The sequence below is a fragment of the Lipotes vexillifer genome, unplaced genomic scaffold (assembly GCF_000442215.2).
Source record: "Lipotes vexillifer unplaced genomic scaffold, Lipotes_vexillifer_v1.1 scaffold1919, whole genome shotgun sequence".
In the NCBI taxonomy this organism is placed as follows: domain Eukaryota; kingdom Metazoa; phylum Chordata; class Mammalia; order Artiodactyla; family Lipotidae; genus Lipotes; species Lipotes vexillifer.
In genome coordinates, this window is record NW_006773898.1 from 82,764 (window position 1) to 100,575 (window position 17,812).

At 36.4% G+C, this 17,812-nt stretch overlaps 1 protein-coding gene across 1 annotated transcript in view; it reads left to right on the forward strand.

The window, feature by feature from the left end:
- The first annotated feature begins 6,880 nt into the window (after positions 1-6,880).
- LOC103070882 (zDHHC palmitoyltransferase 15) overlaps positions 6,881-17,812 on the forward strand; it is a 66,604-nt gene continuing 55,672 nt past the window's right edge. Inside the window, exon 1 of the mRNA XM_007448571.1 lies at positions 6,881-7,016. Within this exon, the coding sequence (XP_007448633.1) occupies positions 6,881-7,016 (136 nt within the window). The remainder of the gene's footprint in view (positions 7,017-17,812) is intronic.

The following is a 17,812-nucleotide window of genomic DNA, read 5'->3' on the forward strand; positions in this document are numbered from 1 at the left end:
TACCAGAGGGGGAAGGACGGGGTGGGGCAAGATATAGGTAGGTGATTAAGAGGTACAAACTACTATGTATAAAGTAAATAAACTACAAGGATATATTGCATTGCACAGGGAATATAGCCAATATTTTATTTAAAAAAATTAAAAAATAAATGAACCAAACAGAAATCCTGAATCTGAAGAATACAATGACAAAACCTAGAAAATTCAATACACAGCTTCAACAACAGACTCAATTATGCAGAAGTATTGGGTTGGCCAAAAAGTTCATTAGGGTTTTTCCATAACATCTTATGGAAAAATCCTAACAAACTTTTTGGCCAACCAATAATAACCAGAAAACTTGAAGGCAAGTCATTTGAAATAAGGCAATTAGAGGAAGAATTAGAATAAAGACTTAAAAATAATTAAAAAGCCACACAGGACCTATGTGACACCATCAAGCATGCAAATATATACATTATGGGAGTCAAAGAAGGAGAAGAGAAAGAGAAAGGGATAGAAAGCTTAGTCAAGGAAATAATGTCTGAATATTTCCCAAATCTTGGGATGGATATGGACATCCAGACTCATGAAACCAAATATCCCCAAGCAAGATCAAACAAAAGAAGATTTCCCCAAGTCACATGATAATCAAATTGTAAGAAGTCTAAGACAAAGAGAATTTTGAAGCAGCAAGAGAAATGCAATGTGTGACATACAGGGCAACCCCCCTACGGCTTTCAGTGGATTTCTCTGAAGAAACCTTGCAGGACAGGAAGGAGTCAGATGATATGTTCAAACTGCTCAAAGAAAAACATGCCAACTAGGAATACTATTCCAAGAAAAGCTGTCATTCAGAAATGAAGGAAAGATAATTGCATTCCCAGAAAAACTAGAGCTGAGGAAGATAATCACTATTAGATCTGACTCATGAGAAATGCTAAAGGGAGTTCTTCAACTTGAAAGGGAGCTAAGAAACAGCATGAAAACATATGAAACTATAAAACTCAGTGGTAAAGGCAAATATATAGTCAAATTCAGAACCCTCTAATACTGTAATGGTGGTATGTAAATCACTGAACTCTAGAATAAAATTTAAAATATAAAAGTATTAAAAGTAAATGCAGCTATAATAATTTGTTAATGGATACGCAATATAAAAAAGATGAGAAAGGTCATAACAGTAGCATAAAATGTGGGGAAGTGTAAAAGTATTTTTTTCAAATGACTGAAGTTAAGTTCTTATTAGCTTAAAACAGAATGTTATAATTACGTATTTTGTAAGCTTCACAGTAACCTCACATGCCAAAAAAAAAACCTCTAGTGCACACACAAATGATAAAGATAAATGAATCAATGCATACCACTGGAATAATTAACAAATCAAAAGGTACATAGCAAGAGAGGAAAATGGAACAAATAAACTAAAGAAACGGTCAGAAAATAATGAACAAATTGGCAACAATAAGTACTTATCTGTCAATAATTACTTTAAAAATAAATGGATTAAGTTCCCCTATCAAAAGTCACAGAGTGGCTGAATGGATTAAAAAAAAAAGATCCAACAATGTGCTGCCTACAAGAGATTCACTTAAGCTTTAAGAACAAGTGAAGGGATAGAAAAAGATATTCCATGCAAATAGTAATGAAAAGAGACTAGAAGTGGCTATACTTAAATTAAACAAGATAGACTTTCATTCAAAATCTGCCACAGTAGACAAAAGTCACTATATAATGATAATGTAGTCAATTCATCAAGAGGATATAACAATTATAAACACAGTCAACACTGGAGCACTTAAATATATAAAGGAACTATTAATCGAACTGAATGGAGAAATAGACAGCACTATAATGATAGCAGGGGACTTCAATAATCCACCTTAAGGAACTAGAACAAACTAAGATCAAGTTAGCAGAAGGCAGAAATTAATGAAAATTAGAACAGAAATAAATTAAGTAGAGACTGGAAAGACAATAGAAAAGATCCTAGAAACTAAGAGTTGGTTCTTTGAAAAGACAAAGAAAATTGAAAAATTTTAGCTATACTAAGAAAAAAAATAAATAAAATTTTAAATGAAAGAGAAGACATATTAACCAATACCAAGAAATAAAAAGGATAATAAGAGACTTTAACAATTATATACCAACAAATAGAATGACCTAGAAGAAATGGATAAGTTCCTAGAAATATATAACCTACCAAGACTGAATCATAAAGAAATAGAAAATCTGAACCGACCAATAATAAGAATTTTGAATCAGTAATCAAAAATTTCCCAACAAATAAAAGCACAGGGCCAGGTGGTTTCACTGGTGAATTCCAACAAACATCTAAAACAGAATTAATGCTAAAACTCATCCCAAAAAATTAAACAGGAAGAAACACTTCCAACTCATTTTACGAAGCCAGCATTACTCTGAAACCAAAGCCAAACAAGGACACTAAAATAAGGAAAACCACAGGACCATGTCCCTGATGAACAAAAGTCTTCAACAATATACCAGCAAACCAAATTCAATAGCACATGAAAAGGATCATATACCATGATCAAATCAGATTTATCCCTGGGATGCAAGAATGGCTCAACATATGAAATTAATAAATGTGACACATCGTATTAACAGAATGAAGAATAAAAATCATAAGACCATCTCAATAAAAACAGAAAAAGCATTTGACAAAATTCAACATCCTTTCATGATTAAAAACTCTCAACAAATTAAGTATAGAAAAAATGTCCCTCAACTTAATACAGGTAATATACGACAAGCCCACACCTAACATCATACTCAGTGGTGAAAATCTGAAAGCTTTTCCTTTAAGATAAGAAACAAGACAAGGACGCCCACTCTCACCACTTCTTCTCAACATAGACTGAAGTCCTAGCTAGACAGAGTAGGCAAGAAAAAGAAATAAAAGGCATCCAAACCAGAAGGGAAGAAGTAAAATTATCTTTGTTAGCAGATGACATGATCTTATATGTAGAAAACCCTGAAGACTCCACCAAAAGCCTGCCAGATCTAATAAATGAATTTAGTGAAACTGCAGGATACAAACTCAACAAAAATCAGTTACAACTTTATATGGTTATAGCAAACTACCTGAAAGGGAAATTAAGAAAACAATCCCTTTTACAATAGCATGAAAAAGAAAAACTACTTAGAAATAAATTTAACTGAGGAGATGAAAATATCTGTACACTGAAAACTTTAGGACATTGGTAAAAGAAATTGAAGAAGATACAAATAAATAGAAAGATCTCCTATGGTCATGGACTGGAAAAATTAATATTGTTAAAATGTCCATACTATGCAAAGTGATCTACAGATTCAATGCAATCTCTGTCAAAATTTGAGTGGTATTTTTCATAAAAATAGAAAAAAACTATTGCAAAATGTATATGGAATCACAAAAGACTGAATAGCCAAAGCAATCTTGAGCAAGAACAAAACTGGAGGCATCACACTTCCTGATTTTAAATTCTATTACAAAACTATTGTCACAAAAACAGTATGGTACTGGCATAAAAACAGGCACATAGTCCAGTGGAACAGAGTAGAATCTAGAAATAAACCCACACATAGGCAGTCTACTAATTTTTGACAAGAGTGAATACACAATGAGTACACAATGGGAAAATGATAGTCTCTTTAATAAATGGTTCTGGGAAGTCTGGATATCCACATGCAAAAGAATGAAACTGGACACTTATCTTACATCATACACAAAAATCAACTCAAAATGGATTAAAGACTTAAATGTATAACCTGAACCTGTAAAACTCCTAGAAGAAAACATAGGGAAAACACTCTTTGACATTAGTCTTGGCAATGATTTTCAGGATATGACACCAAAAGCAAATGCAACAAAAGCAAAAATAAACATGTGGAATTACATCAAACTAAAAAGCTTTTGCACAGCACAAATCAACAAAATGAAACAGCAACCTATAAAATGGGAAAAAAATATTTGCAAACCATATTTCTGATAAGTGGTTAATCTCCAGAATATATAAGGAGCTTATATAATTAATTAAATAGCAAGACAAATCCTGATTTTAAAATGGACACAGAACCTGAATAGTCATTTTTCCAAGGAAGACATACAGATTGCCAACAGGTATGTGAAAAGGTGCTCAACATCACTAATTATCAGGGAAATGAAAATCAAAACCACAATGATGTATCACCTCACACCTGTTAAATGGTTATCATCAAAAAGATGAGATAACAAGTGTTGGTGAGAGTGTGGAGAGAAAAGGAGCCCTTGTGCATTGTTGGAAATGTAAACTTGTTCATCCACTATGGAGAACAGTATGGAGGTTCCTCAAAAAATTAAACATAGAACAACCATATGTTTCAGCAATTCCACTTCTGGGTATATATCCAAAGGAAATAAAAAAGGTTACTGAGGAAACATGTTCTCCCATGTTTATTGCAGCATTATTCACAGTAGCTAATGTACATATAAAATGCTATTCAGCTGTGAGAAAAAAGGAAATTCTGCCATTTGCAACAACATGGATGGATCTTGAGGACATTATGTTAAGTGAGATAAGTCAGACAGAGAAAGACAAATACTGTATGATATCTCTTACATGTGGAATCTAAAAAGAAAAAAAAAACAGATATTGTTACCAGGAGCTGCGGTGGGGGGGTGCGGAATAAGAGGGAAGTTATTTAAGTGCACATATTTGCATTATGTGATGCGATGGAGGTGTTAGCTAAGGCTACAATGGCAATCATACTGCCACAATGGCAATCATACTGCCAAGCAATATGGTGTACACATTAAATTTACACAATGTTGTATGTCAAATATACCTCAATAAAAAACAATTGTCGAGGGATTCCCTGGTGGCGCAGTGGTTGAGAATCTGCCTGCCAATGCAGGGGACATGGATTCGAGCCCGGGTCTGGGAAGATCCCACATGCCGCGGAGCAACTGGGCCCGTGAGCCACAAATATTGAGCCTGCGCGTCTGGAGCTTGTGCTCCGCAACAAGAGAGGCCGCGACAGTGAGAGGCCCGTGCACCGCGATGAAGAGTGGCCCCCACTCGCCACAACTAGAGAAAGCCCACGCACAGAAACGAAGACCCAACACAGCCAAAAAAAAAAAAAAATTGTCGAAAAATGGTAGCTATGTGAGGTGATGGATGTGTTAATTAGCTTGATTGTGGTAATCATTTCACAATGTATATGTATATCAAATCATCAGTATATATACTTTTATTCGTCAACTATATCTCAGAAAGGTGGAAAAATATCTAAGTATCCATGTCAGAACCTTAGGGTACAAATCATTAATAAGGCTATTAAAATAAATATTGTAACTGAAATGAGTCTGCATTTCATTACAACATTAATTTAGTAATATCAACCATGAACGTAACTTAATCTGAAAGAAACAACAAAGTTCTTATATCAGTTCAGAAATTTACTCCATACATAACCATGAAAAAGAACAGAGAGCAACATGGGTCTCAGCAAAATCACAAATTTCTTCATGTCATAGACCTTTGTAAATCTTTGAACAGTAGGTATCAAACCCATGTCAAAAGTTTACTATACTTCTATCATTGTACTTATGTCATTGAACACCTATTAATCTGATGAGAACATGAACTTCCTGGAGACAGGCCCCCTCTTTTCATTCTTTTTATACCAAAGTTGACTTAACACAATGCAACCACTCCAAGAACATTTGCTGAATTAAATTGCCTCCTAATTTGCGTCTGTGTTTCCAGGCCATCCTCCTCTACAAAATCCTGCCAGTTCTTTTACAAAAATACAATTCTGATAATGTCACTTTTATTGTCCCAAAATCTTTATTGGCTGTTCCTAATCTGCTTTACAAGATTATGTCCACATACCCTGGCAGGGCATTCTGTGCCCACAGCCTGTATTCCCAATCTCATTCCCAGCCTCTCCTCTTCATATACCGACCCTCTCCTCAAGCCATGCTAAATGTTCCTTGAACACTTTTGGATTTTCATTACTCTATGCCTTTGCAAATGCTGTTTCCTCTGTCTGAAAGTTCCTTCCACCTCCATCTGCCCAGCAAACTCATTTATTATTAAAGCTCAGCTTAAATATCACTACCTTGTAGCTTTCCATGACCCCTCACAGAATTAGTATCTCCCCCATTTGCTTTTTTTGTACCAATATGTTTATTTACTCTTAAAATGGACTAAGCTGACTCAGGGGAAAGGGAAGAAGAGAAGGAAGGAGGGAGCGCCCTGACAATGGACTTACCCAAGCAGCGACTGCGGCACTATGTGTTAAGCATATTGTTCATGCAGCAGTCAGAGGATGGGGCTGGATGACCTTTAAGTCATTAGATGCTACGGTTCGCATTTTTCACATTGCGTGTCTGTGTGCTCGTGTGTGTGTGTGTGTGTGTGTGTGTGTGTGTGTGTGTGTGTGTGTGTGTGTGTGGAGTTGGGAGGGAGGGGACAAAGAGAGAGGAAGCAGAGACAGAGATCAGAGACGAGATGAGGCTGGACGCAGTGCGGTAAGAACAGATGGGCGGACCCAAATTTCTTCCGCTTTACAGTTTTGCAGAGGTCTAGCCCTGCATCCAGTGCTGTGGCAAGGGGGTGGGAGAGGAGGAAAGAGGAGGGACTGCACTCCCTCTGAGCGTGTCCAGCCTCGACTGCCTGACGGATCACTTTCCGCTCCAACACCGCCAGTTCCTCCTCGCCGTGACTCATGCCTATTGTGCCAGGCAGGGCGCACTCTGCCCTGCAGCCCCACAGGTGGTATCGACTAGGGAAGACTGTTCCCGCCAGGCTAGGCAGTGGAGCGCCGCACAGCGCGCCTTCCCGCCTCTCAACTGCTGCCCCAGCAGTTCCGACCCAGCGCCAGCAGGCCTGCTCGGTCGATCTTCGAGCCGAAGATGCGGCGGGGCTGGAAGATGGCTCTGTCTGGGGGGCTACGGTGCTGCCGCCGTGTACTTTCCTGGGTGCCTGTGCTTGTTATCGTCCTCGTCGTGCTCTGGTCCTACTATGCCTACGTCTTTGAACTCTGCTTGGGTAAGTGGAGCTAGCATCTAAGATGGGGAAATTATGCTCCCCCTATGTTCTTAGCCCTCACACTGCGGTTTTCCTTTAGCTCCCTGGAGAGCTCCTGGTCTCCAACCTCTGGCTTCCCACAGTATTTCTTGCGCGGCCTGCCACGAGGGTCCCGCCATGTCACCATCGCTTCCTACCCAAGGTTTCTTACATTATTTCCTGGCCCTACCCACAAGAATTTACTGGCTTTTTCCACTGGGGCCCCCTTTTGTCATACAGGACAACCACTTGTGCCTTGTGCTCTGGTTCTGGGGGCTCCCATCCTACAGAGTTGAGGAAACAACATACCCTGTATACTTAAACTGTCCACTTACACTATGAATCCCACCAATTCACCCAACTAGAAGCCCCACATTTTCCCATTCTTTCCTACTAGGAATCCCAAAATATTTCCTGTACTCTTAATAGCTCGCCTTTATCCATCACTAGGATTCCTCCTTTTCCCATGAACCTCTCAAGCCAGCTGAAGTGATTCACATTTTTCTGCCACTTGGGACCCCACAGTACACCTTGTTCTATCCCACTGTGGTCTCCCCTTTTCACAAAGTAATAAGCCCTCCATTCCTCTTTCCCTGTGGCTTCAACATTTTCTCATCTGCTCCAGCGGAATACGAGTCCTACAATACATCCTGTCCTGTCTCCTCATGCAAGAGGCCCTGATTTTGTCACACTGGAGCTCCCTGTAGTCTCCTGCCTGCCTGCTTTGAGGTGTTTTCACTCCTTCCCATTTGGGGCCCCACATTATTTTGTGAACCTCATACTAGTCACCCTGCTTTTATCACACTATGGTCCTGCTTTGTCCACTGTCTTCTCACACTAGAGTATCCTCATTACCCTCCCACAAGGGTTCCCACAGTATCCCCCACACCCCTTCCAAGGGCCATTACTTTTCTAATGATGATCTCCCCTTGCTGTCTTTTTTGAAACCCACTCTCTACCTCCTGCAATACGCTTCCACTGTTAGCCACACATTTTGCCATCCTATTCCTCTGGATTCTTATTATTATCTTCACTTATTTTCCCCTAGGATTGCACTTGTCCCTTGTCTTCTCGAACTAGGGAAACACCATCCTTTCTTACAGGGGTTTCTAGTATATCCTGCCCCTTCCAATGGGAGCCTCATTTCTTGTTTCCTCTCCTAGACCACCCTTTTATAAATCCGGTTTCTCCTCTTTGTACCCTGTCCTGTAACACCAGGGAGCATTTCATCCCCTCCATATCTATAAAATGGTTCCCACAGTGTATGTTCTGCTTTCAAACTCAGAATTCCACAGTATTTCCGGACACAAATCTCAAGACCCTATCCCACTTGGATTACCCCCAGCCCCCTATCTTTATCACTAATGGCTTTATAGTGTTCTAATCAATTCACAGTGTATTCTTCATGGTATATCCTGTCTCCTCAAGAGCCTCTGCTTTTCTCATAGTGATATCTCCCCTTGCCTCTCACATTGAAGAATCCCTGTCTCTTCTCAAAGGAGATTCCACTAATAGTTATTGTGACTTCAGTGCTAGAATCCCACTTCTAATACCCTTAAAACTGTGTTCTACAATGTTCCCTATTCATTCAGTGTGAGGTCCCAGTATATTTCCAATCCCCTCACATTAAGACTCCTATTTGTCCTGTTGGGCATCCCCTCACAGAACACTGGCCTGCACAGTGTTTTCTTAACATTTTACATCAGATTCCATTATTTAAAAACCAGGAGGGTAAGGTAGCCTTGATTTCCAATTCAGGTTCCACCAGTCCATCCTGTCATCTTCACTTGACAATCTTTAACAAATGAGTGGCCTTGGTTTCAGAAAGGTTAGATCAAATTTTCCTAAACTCACATATTTAGTAAATAATATAGAATCGGATATCAAAGCTGCCTGATAACCAAAGTGACACAATCAAAACAACAGATTTGAGTTTCAGTATGACTCAAAAAGTAATATTAAGGACCTCACTTCTTTCTAAAAACAGAACCTGATGTCTTTCTCCCTAATATCAGGTTAGAGCTGAAGTCAAAAGTGGTATTTTTGTCTTATAAATCTTAGAGTTTGGATTCAGCCACTTACTAATTAGGATACCTGATGCAACTTACCTAATCTCTCTCAACTTCAGTTGCCTCACATGCACTTTGCTTATATGGTTGTTCATTCATACCACAAATACTTCCTTATCACATACTATATGCCATTATAGCATTGTTATGAGATTTAAATAATATGGTGCATGAAAAGCATGCATCACAGTTGACAGCACATTGTAAGAGCTCATTAAATAGTAACTTGTTATTACTATTATTAATGAGGATATAAGATTCTGCTTGACTCAAGAAAATAAGCTTAGACTTTAAACAGGGAGAAAAGTAGCAGGATCCATTTTTTAAGGTACAATTCACATAACATAAAATTAACCATTTTAAAGCATTCAATTTAGTGACATTTAGTACATTCACAATGTTATACAGTCATCACTAATATCTAGTTCCAAAACACTTTCATCACCCCAGAAGAAAACCTCATAGGCATTAGACAGTCACTCCCTATTTGCTCCTTCCCCTAGTCTCTACCAACCACTAATCTGTGTTCTGTCTCTATGGATTCTGGATGTTTCACATAAGTGGTATCATACAGTATATCTCCTTTTGTGCCTAGCTTCTTTCAATTGGTGTAATGTTTTTGAGGTTTATTCACATTGTAGTATGTAACAGTACTTCATTTCTTTTTATGGCTGAATAATATCCCATTGTATACCACACTTTATCCATCTTATCCATTCATCCCTTGATGGTTGATGGACATTTGGGTTGTTTCCACTTTTTGTCTATTCTGAATAGTGCTGCCATAAACATTGATGTACAAGTATTTGTTTAAATACTTGTTTTCAACTCTTTTGTGTAAATACCAGGGAGAGGGGTGGTAAAGCTGGGCTGTATGTTAATTCTATGTTTAACTTTTTGAGGAACCTCCAAACTATTTTCTACAATGGCTGCACAATCTACATTTCTATCAGTAATGTTGGAGGGTTCCAATTTCTCCACATTCTCACCAAAACTTGTTATTTTCCTTTTTTTAATTATAGCCATCATAGTTGGTATGATGTGGTATCTTACTGTGATTTTGATTTGCATTGCCCTGTTGACTAGTGATACTGAGCATCTTTTCATGTGTTTGTTGGCCATTTGTATATCTTCTTTAAAGAAATGTCTATTCAAGTCCTTTGCACGTTTTTAATTGGGTTATTTATTTTTTTGTTGTTGAATTATAAGATTTCCTTATGTATTTTGGATACTCAACCCTTATCAGATAAATGATTCACAGATACTTTCTCCCATTCCATGAATTGTCTTTTCACTTACTTGATAGCATCATTTGATACACAAAGTTTTTAATTTTGATAAAGTTCAATTTATCTATATTTTTTACTTGTGGCCTATGCTTTTGGTATCATATCTAAGAACCCATTGCCAAATGCAAGGTCATAAAGATTTACCCCTGTGTTTTCTTCTAAGAGTTTTATAGTTTTATCTCTTACATTTAAGTCTTTGATCCATTTTGAGTTCATTTTTGTATATGGTGTGAGGGAGGAGTCCAGGTTCATTCTTTGCATATGGCTATGCAGTTATGCTAGCATCATTTATAGAAGAGACTATTCTTACCTCATTGAATAGCCTTGACATGATTGTCAAAAACCAATTGACCATAGAGCTCTGGATTTATTTCTGTACTCTTAATTCTGTACCATTGATTCGTTTGTCTCTTCTTCTGCCAGTACCACACTTGTTTTGATTACCATACCTTTGTTTTAAATTTTGAAGTCAAGATGTGTGAGTCCTCCAACTTTATTTTTCTTTTATAAGACTGTTTTGGCTAGGGTCTCTTGCAATTCCATATGAGTTTTAGGATCAGCTTTTCCACTTCTGCAAAATGTTCATTGGAATTTTGATAAGGGTTGTACTGAATTGTGTATTGTTTTGAAGAGAATGCCATCTTAAAATCAAGTTTTCCAATCCATGCACATGGGATGTCTCTTCATTTATTTAGGTCTTCAGTCACTTTCAGCAGTGTTTTGGAATTTTAAGTGTATAAGTCCTGAGCCTCCTTGGTTAAATTTATTCCCGAGTATTTTTTTTGATGCTATTATAAATGGAATAGCTTTCTTAATTTCCTTTTCTGATTGTTCACTGCTAGTGTATTTAGAAATAAAACTGATATGGAGTGTTGATCTTGTGTTCTGCAACTTTGCTTGAATATGTTCATTGGTTCTAAGAGGGTTTTTTAGAATTTTTTATACATAGAATCATATCATATGCAAATAAAAATAATTTTATTTCCTTTTTCCAATTTGGATGCTTTTTTCTTTTTTTTGCCTAGTTGCACTGGCTAGAACTGTCGGTACAATGTTGAATAGAATTGATGAAAATCAACATCCTGACCCTATTTCTTAGCTGAGGGAGAAGATTTCAACCTTTCACCATTGAGTATACTGTTAGGTGTGGGTTTTCTGTAAATGCCCCTTATCAAGTTGAGGAACTTTTCTTCTATTTCTAGTTTCTTGAGCATTTTTTTTCATGAAAGTGTGTGGAATATTGTCAAATGCTTTTCTAGCATCAATTGAGATGAATGTGTGGGTTTTTTTCCTTCATTCTGTTAATGTACTGTATTACATTATTGATTTTCATGTGTTGAATCACCCCTTACATTTCTTGGGTGCAGGTCACTTGATCATGATGTGTAATCCTCTAATATGCGGTTGAATTTGGTTTGCTAGTAATTACTTGAGTAGTTTTGCATCTATATTCATAAAATATGTATGTAGTTTTCTTTCCTTGTGATGTCTTTATCTGGCATGGGTGTCAGGACAATGCTGGCCTCATAGAATGAGTTAGGAAGTGTTCTCTTCAATTTTTTTTTAACTTTTTGAAAATAATCTTTAATGAGAAACTTGAGCTTGCTTTCACAAACTTACTTTTTAATATCGGGTTTTATATTTGAAATGACTGTACATAAATCGTAACCAAGATTTTAATAGTTAGCATTGGAACACATATGTTGTAGCAAATAGCAGAATAATGTCTTTTATTCCTCAGATGGCAGAAACTTCCCCCTCACCACTAGCCAGAATTTATATAATTTGATCTATTTAAGTTGTTATTTAAGGGTAAGATGATTCTTTACTTAAATCCAGCAGCTTTTCTTTTTCTTTCATTGACAAATATAATATCTTATCATAATGTGAATGGATTTAGAATGAAATCAAATTTGATCATATTAGTTTTTCTAAATAATAATGAAGCTTTTCCTTAAGCCTACACAAATGTTCTGCTATTGGTTTTTAATCATTTTTAAGATTTATGTATTAGTCTTGATTATTATCACCAGTAAATCACATTAACCCCACTTATCCAAAGAACTGCATGAAAACATATAAATGTGGATGGACAAAGTTTATGAATTCTCTTCAATTTTTTGTAAGAGTTTGAAAAGGATTGGTGTTAATTCTTTAAATATTTGGTACAGTTTGCCAGTGAAGCCATCTGATCTTGGCTTTTTTCTTTGTTGGGAGGTTTTGATTACTGATTCAATCTTTTACTTGTTAAAAATATGCTGATTTTCTTTCTTCTTTTATCAGTTTTGGTAGTTTCTGTGTTTCTAGGAATTTATCCATTTCATCTAGGTTATCCAGTTTGTTAGCGTAAAATTGTTCCTACTATTCTATTATAATCCTTTCAATTTATGAATGTTCTCTATTAATATCTCCACTTTCATTTATGATATTAGTAATTTGAGTCTTCCCTTCTTTTTTCTTGTCCAGTCTAGTTAAAGATTTGTAAATTTTGTTTTCTTTTCAAGGTCCCAACTTTCAGTTTCCAGAGTTCTGCAAAAGTTGATTCTGACAGTTTCTGCCCCTTCATTCATGGCTTTTAGGGAAGGACAAAGGCCTGGAATTCCCTACTCTGCCATTTTTGGTGATTAACAGTATCCATTCTGAGATTAAAATTAAAAGGTCCAGGAAATAATTCTACTGAGAAGCTAGAATTTCTTCAAAGAGAGTCAGAAGACATGAAAACTGATAAGGCAAAAAACCAGAAGGAACAGTTTCTAGAAACCAAATTTCTATAGAAGTAAAAGCTATCCATTTAAGCCTATATAAATCATGGTATTCTTATATCTAAAATAGTTTTATAACTCATCCATATATGAAACAGTCAAAAGCATCACACCTGAGTAGTTAAGTATCATATGAAACATCTAAAATAATTCCAATGATTCTTAAACCTGGCTGATAATCATAATCACCTGCTGAGTTTTTTGTAATGCACATTCCTACACCTCCACCCAGAGATGTGTTATATGAAGGGGGCCCTAGAATCTATATTTTTATCAGTTCCCTAGGTGGGTATTAAAATCATCTAGATTTGGGAATGGATGCTGAAAAAGTAAATGAATGGCTAGTATGAGTAACTTTTTCAGAGGAGTAAATGAAGACTGGCATGATTAGTTTGCTTTCAACAAGCAGAACATAATGAGAAATGTATCTAGGTTCTGCATTTCAAATTCTATTCTCTCTCCTAACCTAAAATATAAGAAACATCTATTGGAAAAAGTGAGTATCAAATATATTCATTTTGATATTGAATACATTATTTTAAAACCATCCTATTTAACTTTGGGATCAATATCATAAATAATTTTAAAGATAAGACTTGTTTTGTCCCAAACTATTGTAAAACCTAACCTCACTGAACAGTTTACCTTTTTCAGAAAAATACTAAATAGCTAATAATAATGAACTACCTATTATGTATCAGGCACCCAAGTACTTTACATGTATTTTATAATTTAGTTCCTATAACAACCTTATAACATAAATTAATTTATCCTCAGTTTATGAATGAAAAAAACTGAGGCACAAAGAGATTAAATAATTAATTACAGAACAAGTAAGTGACAGAGCCAGAATATGAATACATACCATATTCATCAGTGATGATTGCTAAACATCACTGCAATAAACTCCCTTCCCAAATGACTCATCAGTTAAAAGAGAACTTCATGCTGTAACTAAGCACTCATCTCACTAGGCTTATATTTTCAGCCTTCCCACTCTCCTTCCACAAGTCCTTTTGAGCTTCACTAATTTGGTAGCCATTAGCCATATGTGGCTATTAAACACGTGAAATATGGCACCTGAATTGAGACGTGCTGGAAAGCTTAAAATATGCACCAGATTTCAAAAATTTAATGCAAAATGAAGTATGCAAAATATATAGTTAATAATCTGTGTAGATAACATGTTGAAATGATATTTTTGATATATTGGATTAAATAAAATATATTATTAAAGTTAACTCCACTTTTTTATTATTATTTTTAACTTTAAAAAATGTTCCTACTAGAACATTTAAACTACATGGTTTGTATTATATTTCTCTTGGACAGCACTGTTGTAGAATTTCTTCCATGTCCTTGGACTAACATTGTTGACCATCCGCATATAGTCCCAAATTAGGTTTATTCTACCAATACCCTTCTGTGAATTCTAAAATGTGTCTATTTAAAGGAAGTCATGATATATGCTTTTGTTTGAAACTAGTTGTCTTTGATGAAAAGCCGTTGCATATTTTCTACCCTTCCGTACCTTTTCTCCATACTTGGTTGCAAAGAATCAGTAAACAGGTAAAAGAAAAGAGGAGAGAGTAAAAAAAGCTATTTGATGATAACCCCAGTCACTTAACTTGCCGGGTAGTGAGCTAAAATTTGAAGGAACAGAGCAGGTGTGTAATTACACATATCACCACATCACTCTATAATCATGCAGGACAAATTACCCATAGTATGGCTAAGTGTACATTTCCCCAAGAGATTCATGATAAAGGATTCATTTTGGAAAAGTTTAGTCATTTTCATTTTAAATATGACTGAAGTATCTTAGTCTTTTCCTTTAATAACGCAAAAGGCAATATTAGAAAAATAAAGGAAAGGCAGAACTACCAAGATAAGTGCCACAATGTTTTAGAATAAAGACCACCTTTTTTTTTTTCTCAGAAGTATGTAACTTCTAACAGGGAATTTTACAAGAAAATATTTTCCCCTTAGACTTATTGACTCCGTACAGATTTTAGGAGTGAAAAGACTTTAAAAGTCAAGTCCAATACCTAACTAATGTCTAAATGTCCTACAGGACATTTCCAAGTGTTTATAATGGGAAACTTACTCCTTCCCAATGCTGCCAGTCTGGCTGCTCATTGTTATCATCATCATCATCATCATTATCTTCTCTTTCATTGAACTGAAATGTATTGACCTGCAGCTTTTACTCATTGATTCTATTTCTGCCCTCTGTTCTTGGATCATATAAACCAATCCCACTTGCACATGATGGTCCTAAAATTACTTAAAAACAGCTATCCCCCACCTACAGACTTCACAGGTCCCCACTCATTTTTCTGTATATACATTGTCTCATTCCAATATCTGCAAAGCACTGGATGTTCTCCTTCCCTCACCCACAAATGCTGTAGCAAGTAGCCAATCAAATGAGAGTTAGGATCTCCACTTTTTGTTTCGCAGTTATTGTTCATTGATAGAGGTAGAAGGAGATATACCAAACAGCAATTTGTCAGCTACTCTTTATTAATATTGTTCTCCAAGCAACTGTGCTCTCTCTAGTCCCATTTTAAAGAGATGTTATTAACCCAATTCAGGGCCTAGTGGGACTGATGTAGTCACACAACATGTATGTGCAAAATCATGAAGTTCCAGGTTGACCCATCAAGACTTCTTGTTTCCACTTCCATTTGTCAAAGTAGAGGATGTGCTTCTGTCAATCATTGTTAACCAGGATTCTCTAACTGAAAAGAAAAAAAAAAGAAATTGGTATCAATCTCCAGGCAGTATATTAGAAAAAAGAAGATATCACCTGGTCGGATTTTTAGCACAGACAAAATGGAACAGTTTTAACAAAGTCCATTCAAAAGATCATTACAAGGAGCATTTTTTTTAACATCTTTATTGGGGTATAATTGCTTTACAATGGTGTGTTAGTTTCTGCTTTATAACAAAGTGAATCAGTTATACATATACATATGTTCCCATATTTCTTCCCTCTTGCGTCTCCCTCCCTCCCACCCTCCCTATCCCACCCCTCCAGGCGGTCACATACACTAACAAACGTAAGGTAGCTAGCTAGTGGGAAGCAGCCGCATGGCACAGGGATATCGGCTCAGTGCTTTGTGACAAGGAGCATTTTTTAAAGACTCAACAAAAATAGACCTGCAAATAAAGAGGAGAAGTTATGACTAATGAAGAACCTGAGGAAATAACCCCTAGAGTATAGTCTCATTCTCTGTTTGGATTTTTCCCCTTTTCTGATCCTTAAAAGTTTAACAATGTGTATGAAAACCACTTTAATAGCTTCTCAAGATTGAGATCTATGCCTTATAATTTCACTTTACCTTAGCACATAGTACAGATGCACACAGATGTTGGTGGTGAGTAAAGACAGGTAGGCCCCATTTTGTACAAATGACGTTCTGAACAGAAGTTACATATATATCACAGTAAGCCAACAAGGAATGATTGGAGGAGGTAGACATAATACATGGAAGAAGTCCTGGAGACTGGAATATAGTCCCAACTCCACCACTAACTTGTTCTGTGACCTTGGGCAAATCATATGATACTACTCTAGTCCATTTTTCCCATCTGTAAATGGGACAGGTAAACCAGATAATCGCTAAAGTCCCTTCCAGTTCTAATATTTTATGAAATCTTCATTCAAATATAATAATTAATATTCATTAAGTACTTGCCTTGTGCTAGATACTATGCTAGACAGCATTTACATACATTAACTCATCTAATTCTCAAGTAACCTTGTGAGGTAGGCAATGTTATGGAAGTTAAGGAACTTACCCAGGGTCACAACATAGTGCAACTGGGCTTGTAACCCAGAAAATCTGACATCAGAGCTGGCAGGCAACCTCTACACTATATTGCCTCTAAATATACAAGAGAAACTTGGTTTTTAAAGATGTTCTACAGTGAATACTTTGGGAAAATGAATAGTCATCTAATTTATCATCTTTTAAGTTCTTATTGCCATGTTATATAGCTTGAGTGTTTCCCATTTGTTGGCTTTTTTAAAGTCAGATTATCCTTGTATTTGTTGAATGAGTAGAAATTCTTACTCAAGGTTTAAAATGAAGGAAGGTAGCAAAAGTTAGAATTTAATCATCCTTGCCTTCCCTTATGTTAGCAGGCTGGTGGTTTCCTAAAGTATCATTGAATAAATTACTAAAAATGATGCTATGGAAAAATGCATTAGAAAAATAATGTTTCTAAGTATCACTAATCTTGACCTTTCTTTCTCTTTTCACAGTGACTGTTTTGAGCCCAGCAGAAAAAGGTAAGCGGGTATTATAAATTGTTTTGGTCAGGACTGTATCCCTCTTTCTGTCTAAAAGTGAATTACATTAAAGCCTATAAATTGAGCAACTTTCCCAGGAATACACTGAGATTAGTGGAAAGTTTAGGATAATGGTTTTTAGGAAGCTTACCCAGAGATAGAGAAGAACATATTTTAAGTAGCTCCTCTGGCTGTAGGACAGGAATTTGAAGTTGCCAGGATTTATGATAGAAAAGGGCACAGGTAGCCACTCTGTTTGTTTGCCATACTAACCCTAGGCTTTCTCTTGGTTCATCACTATTGTCCTAGGTACCTTGCCTTTCTGCCCAGTTCATTCCCTCTTCAAGGCATGGAGTAA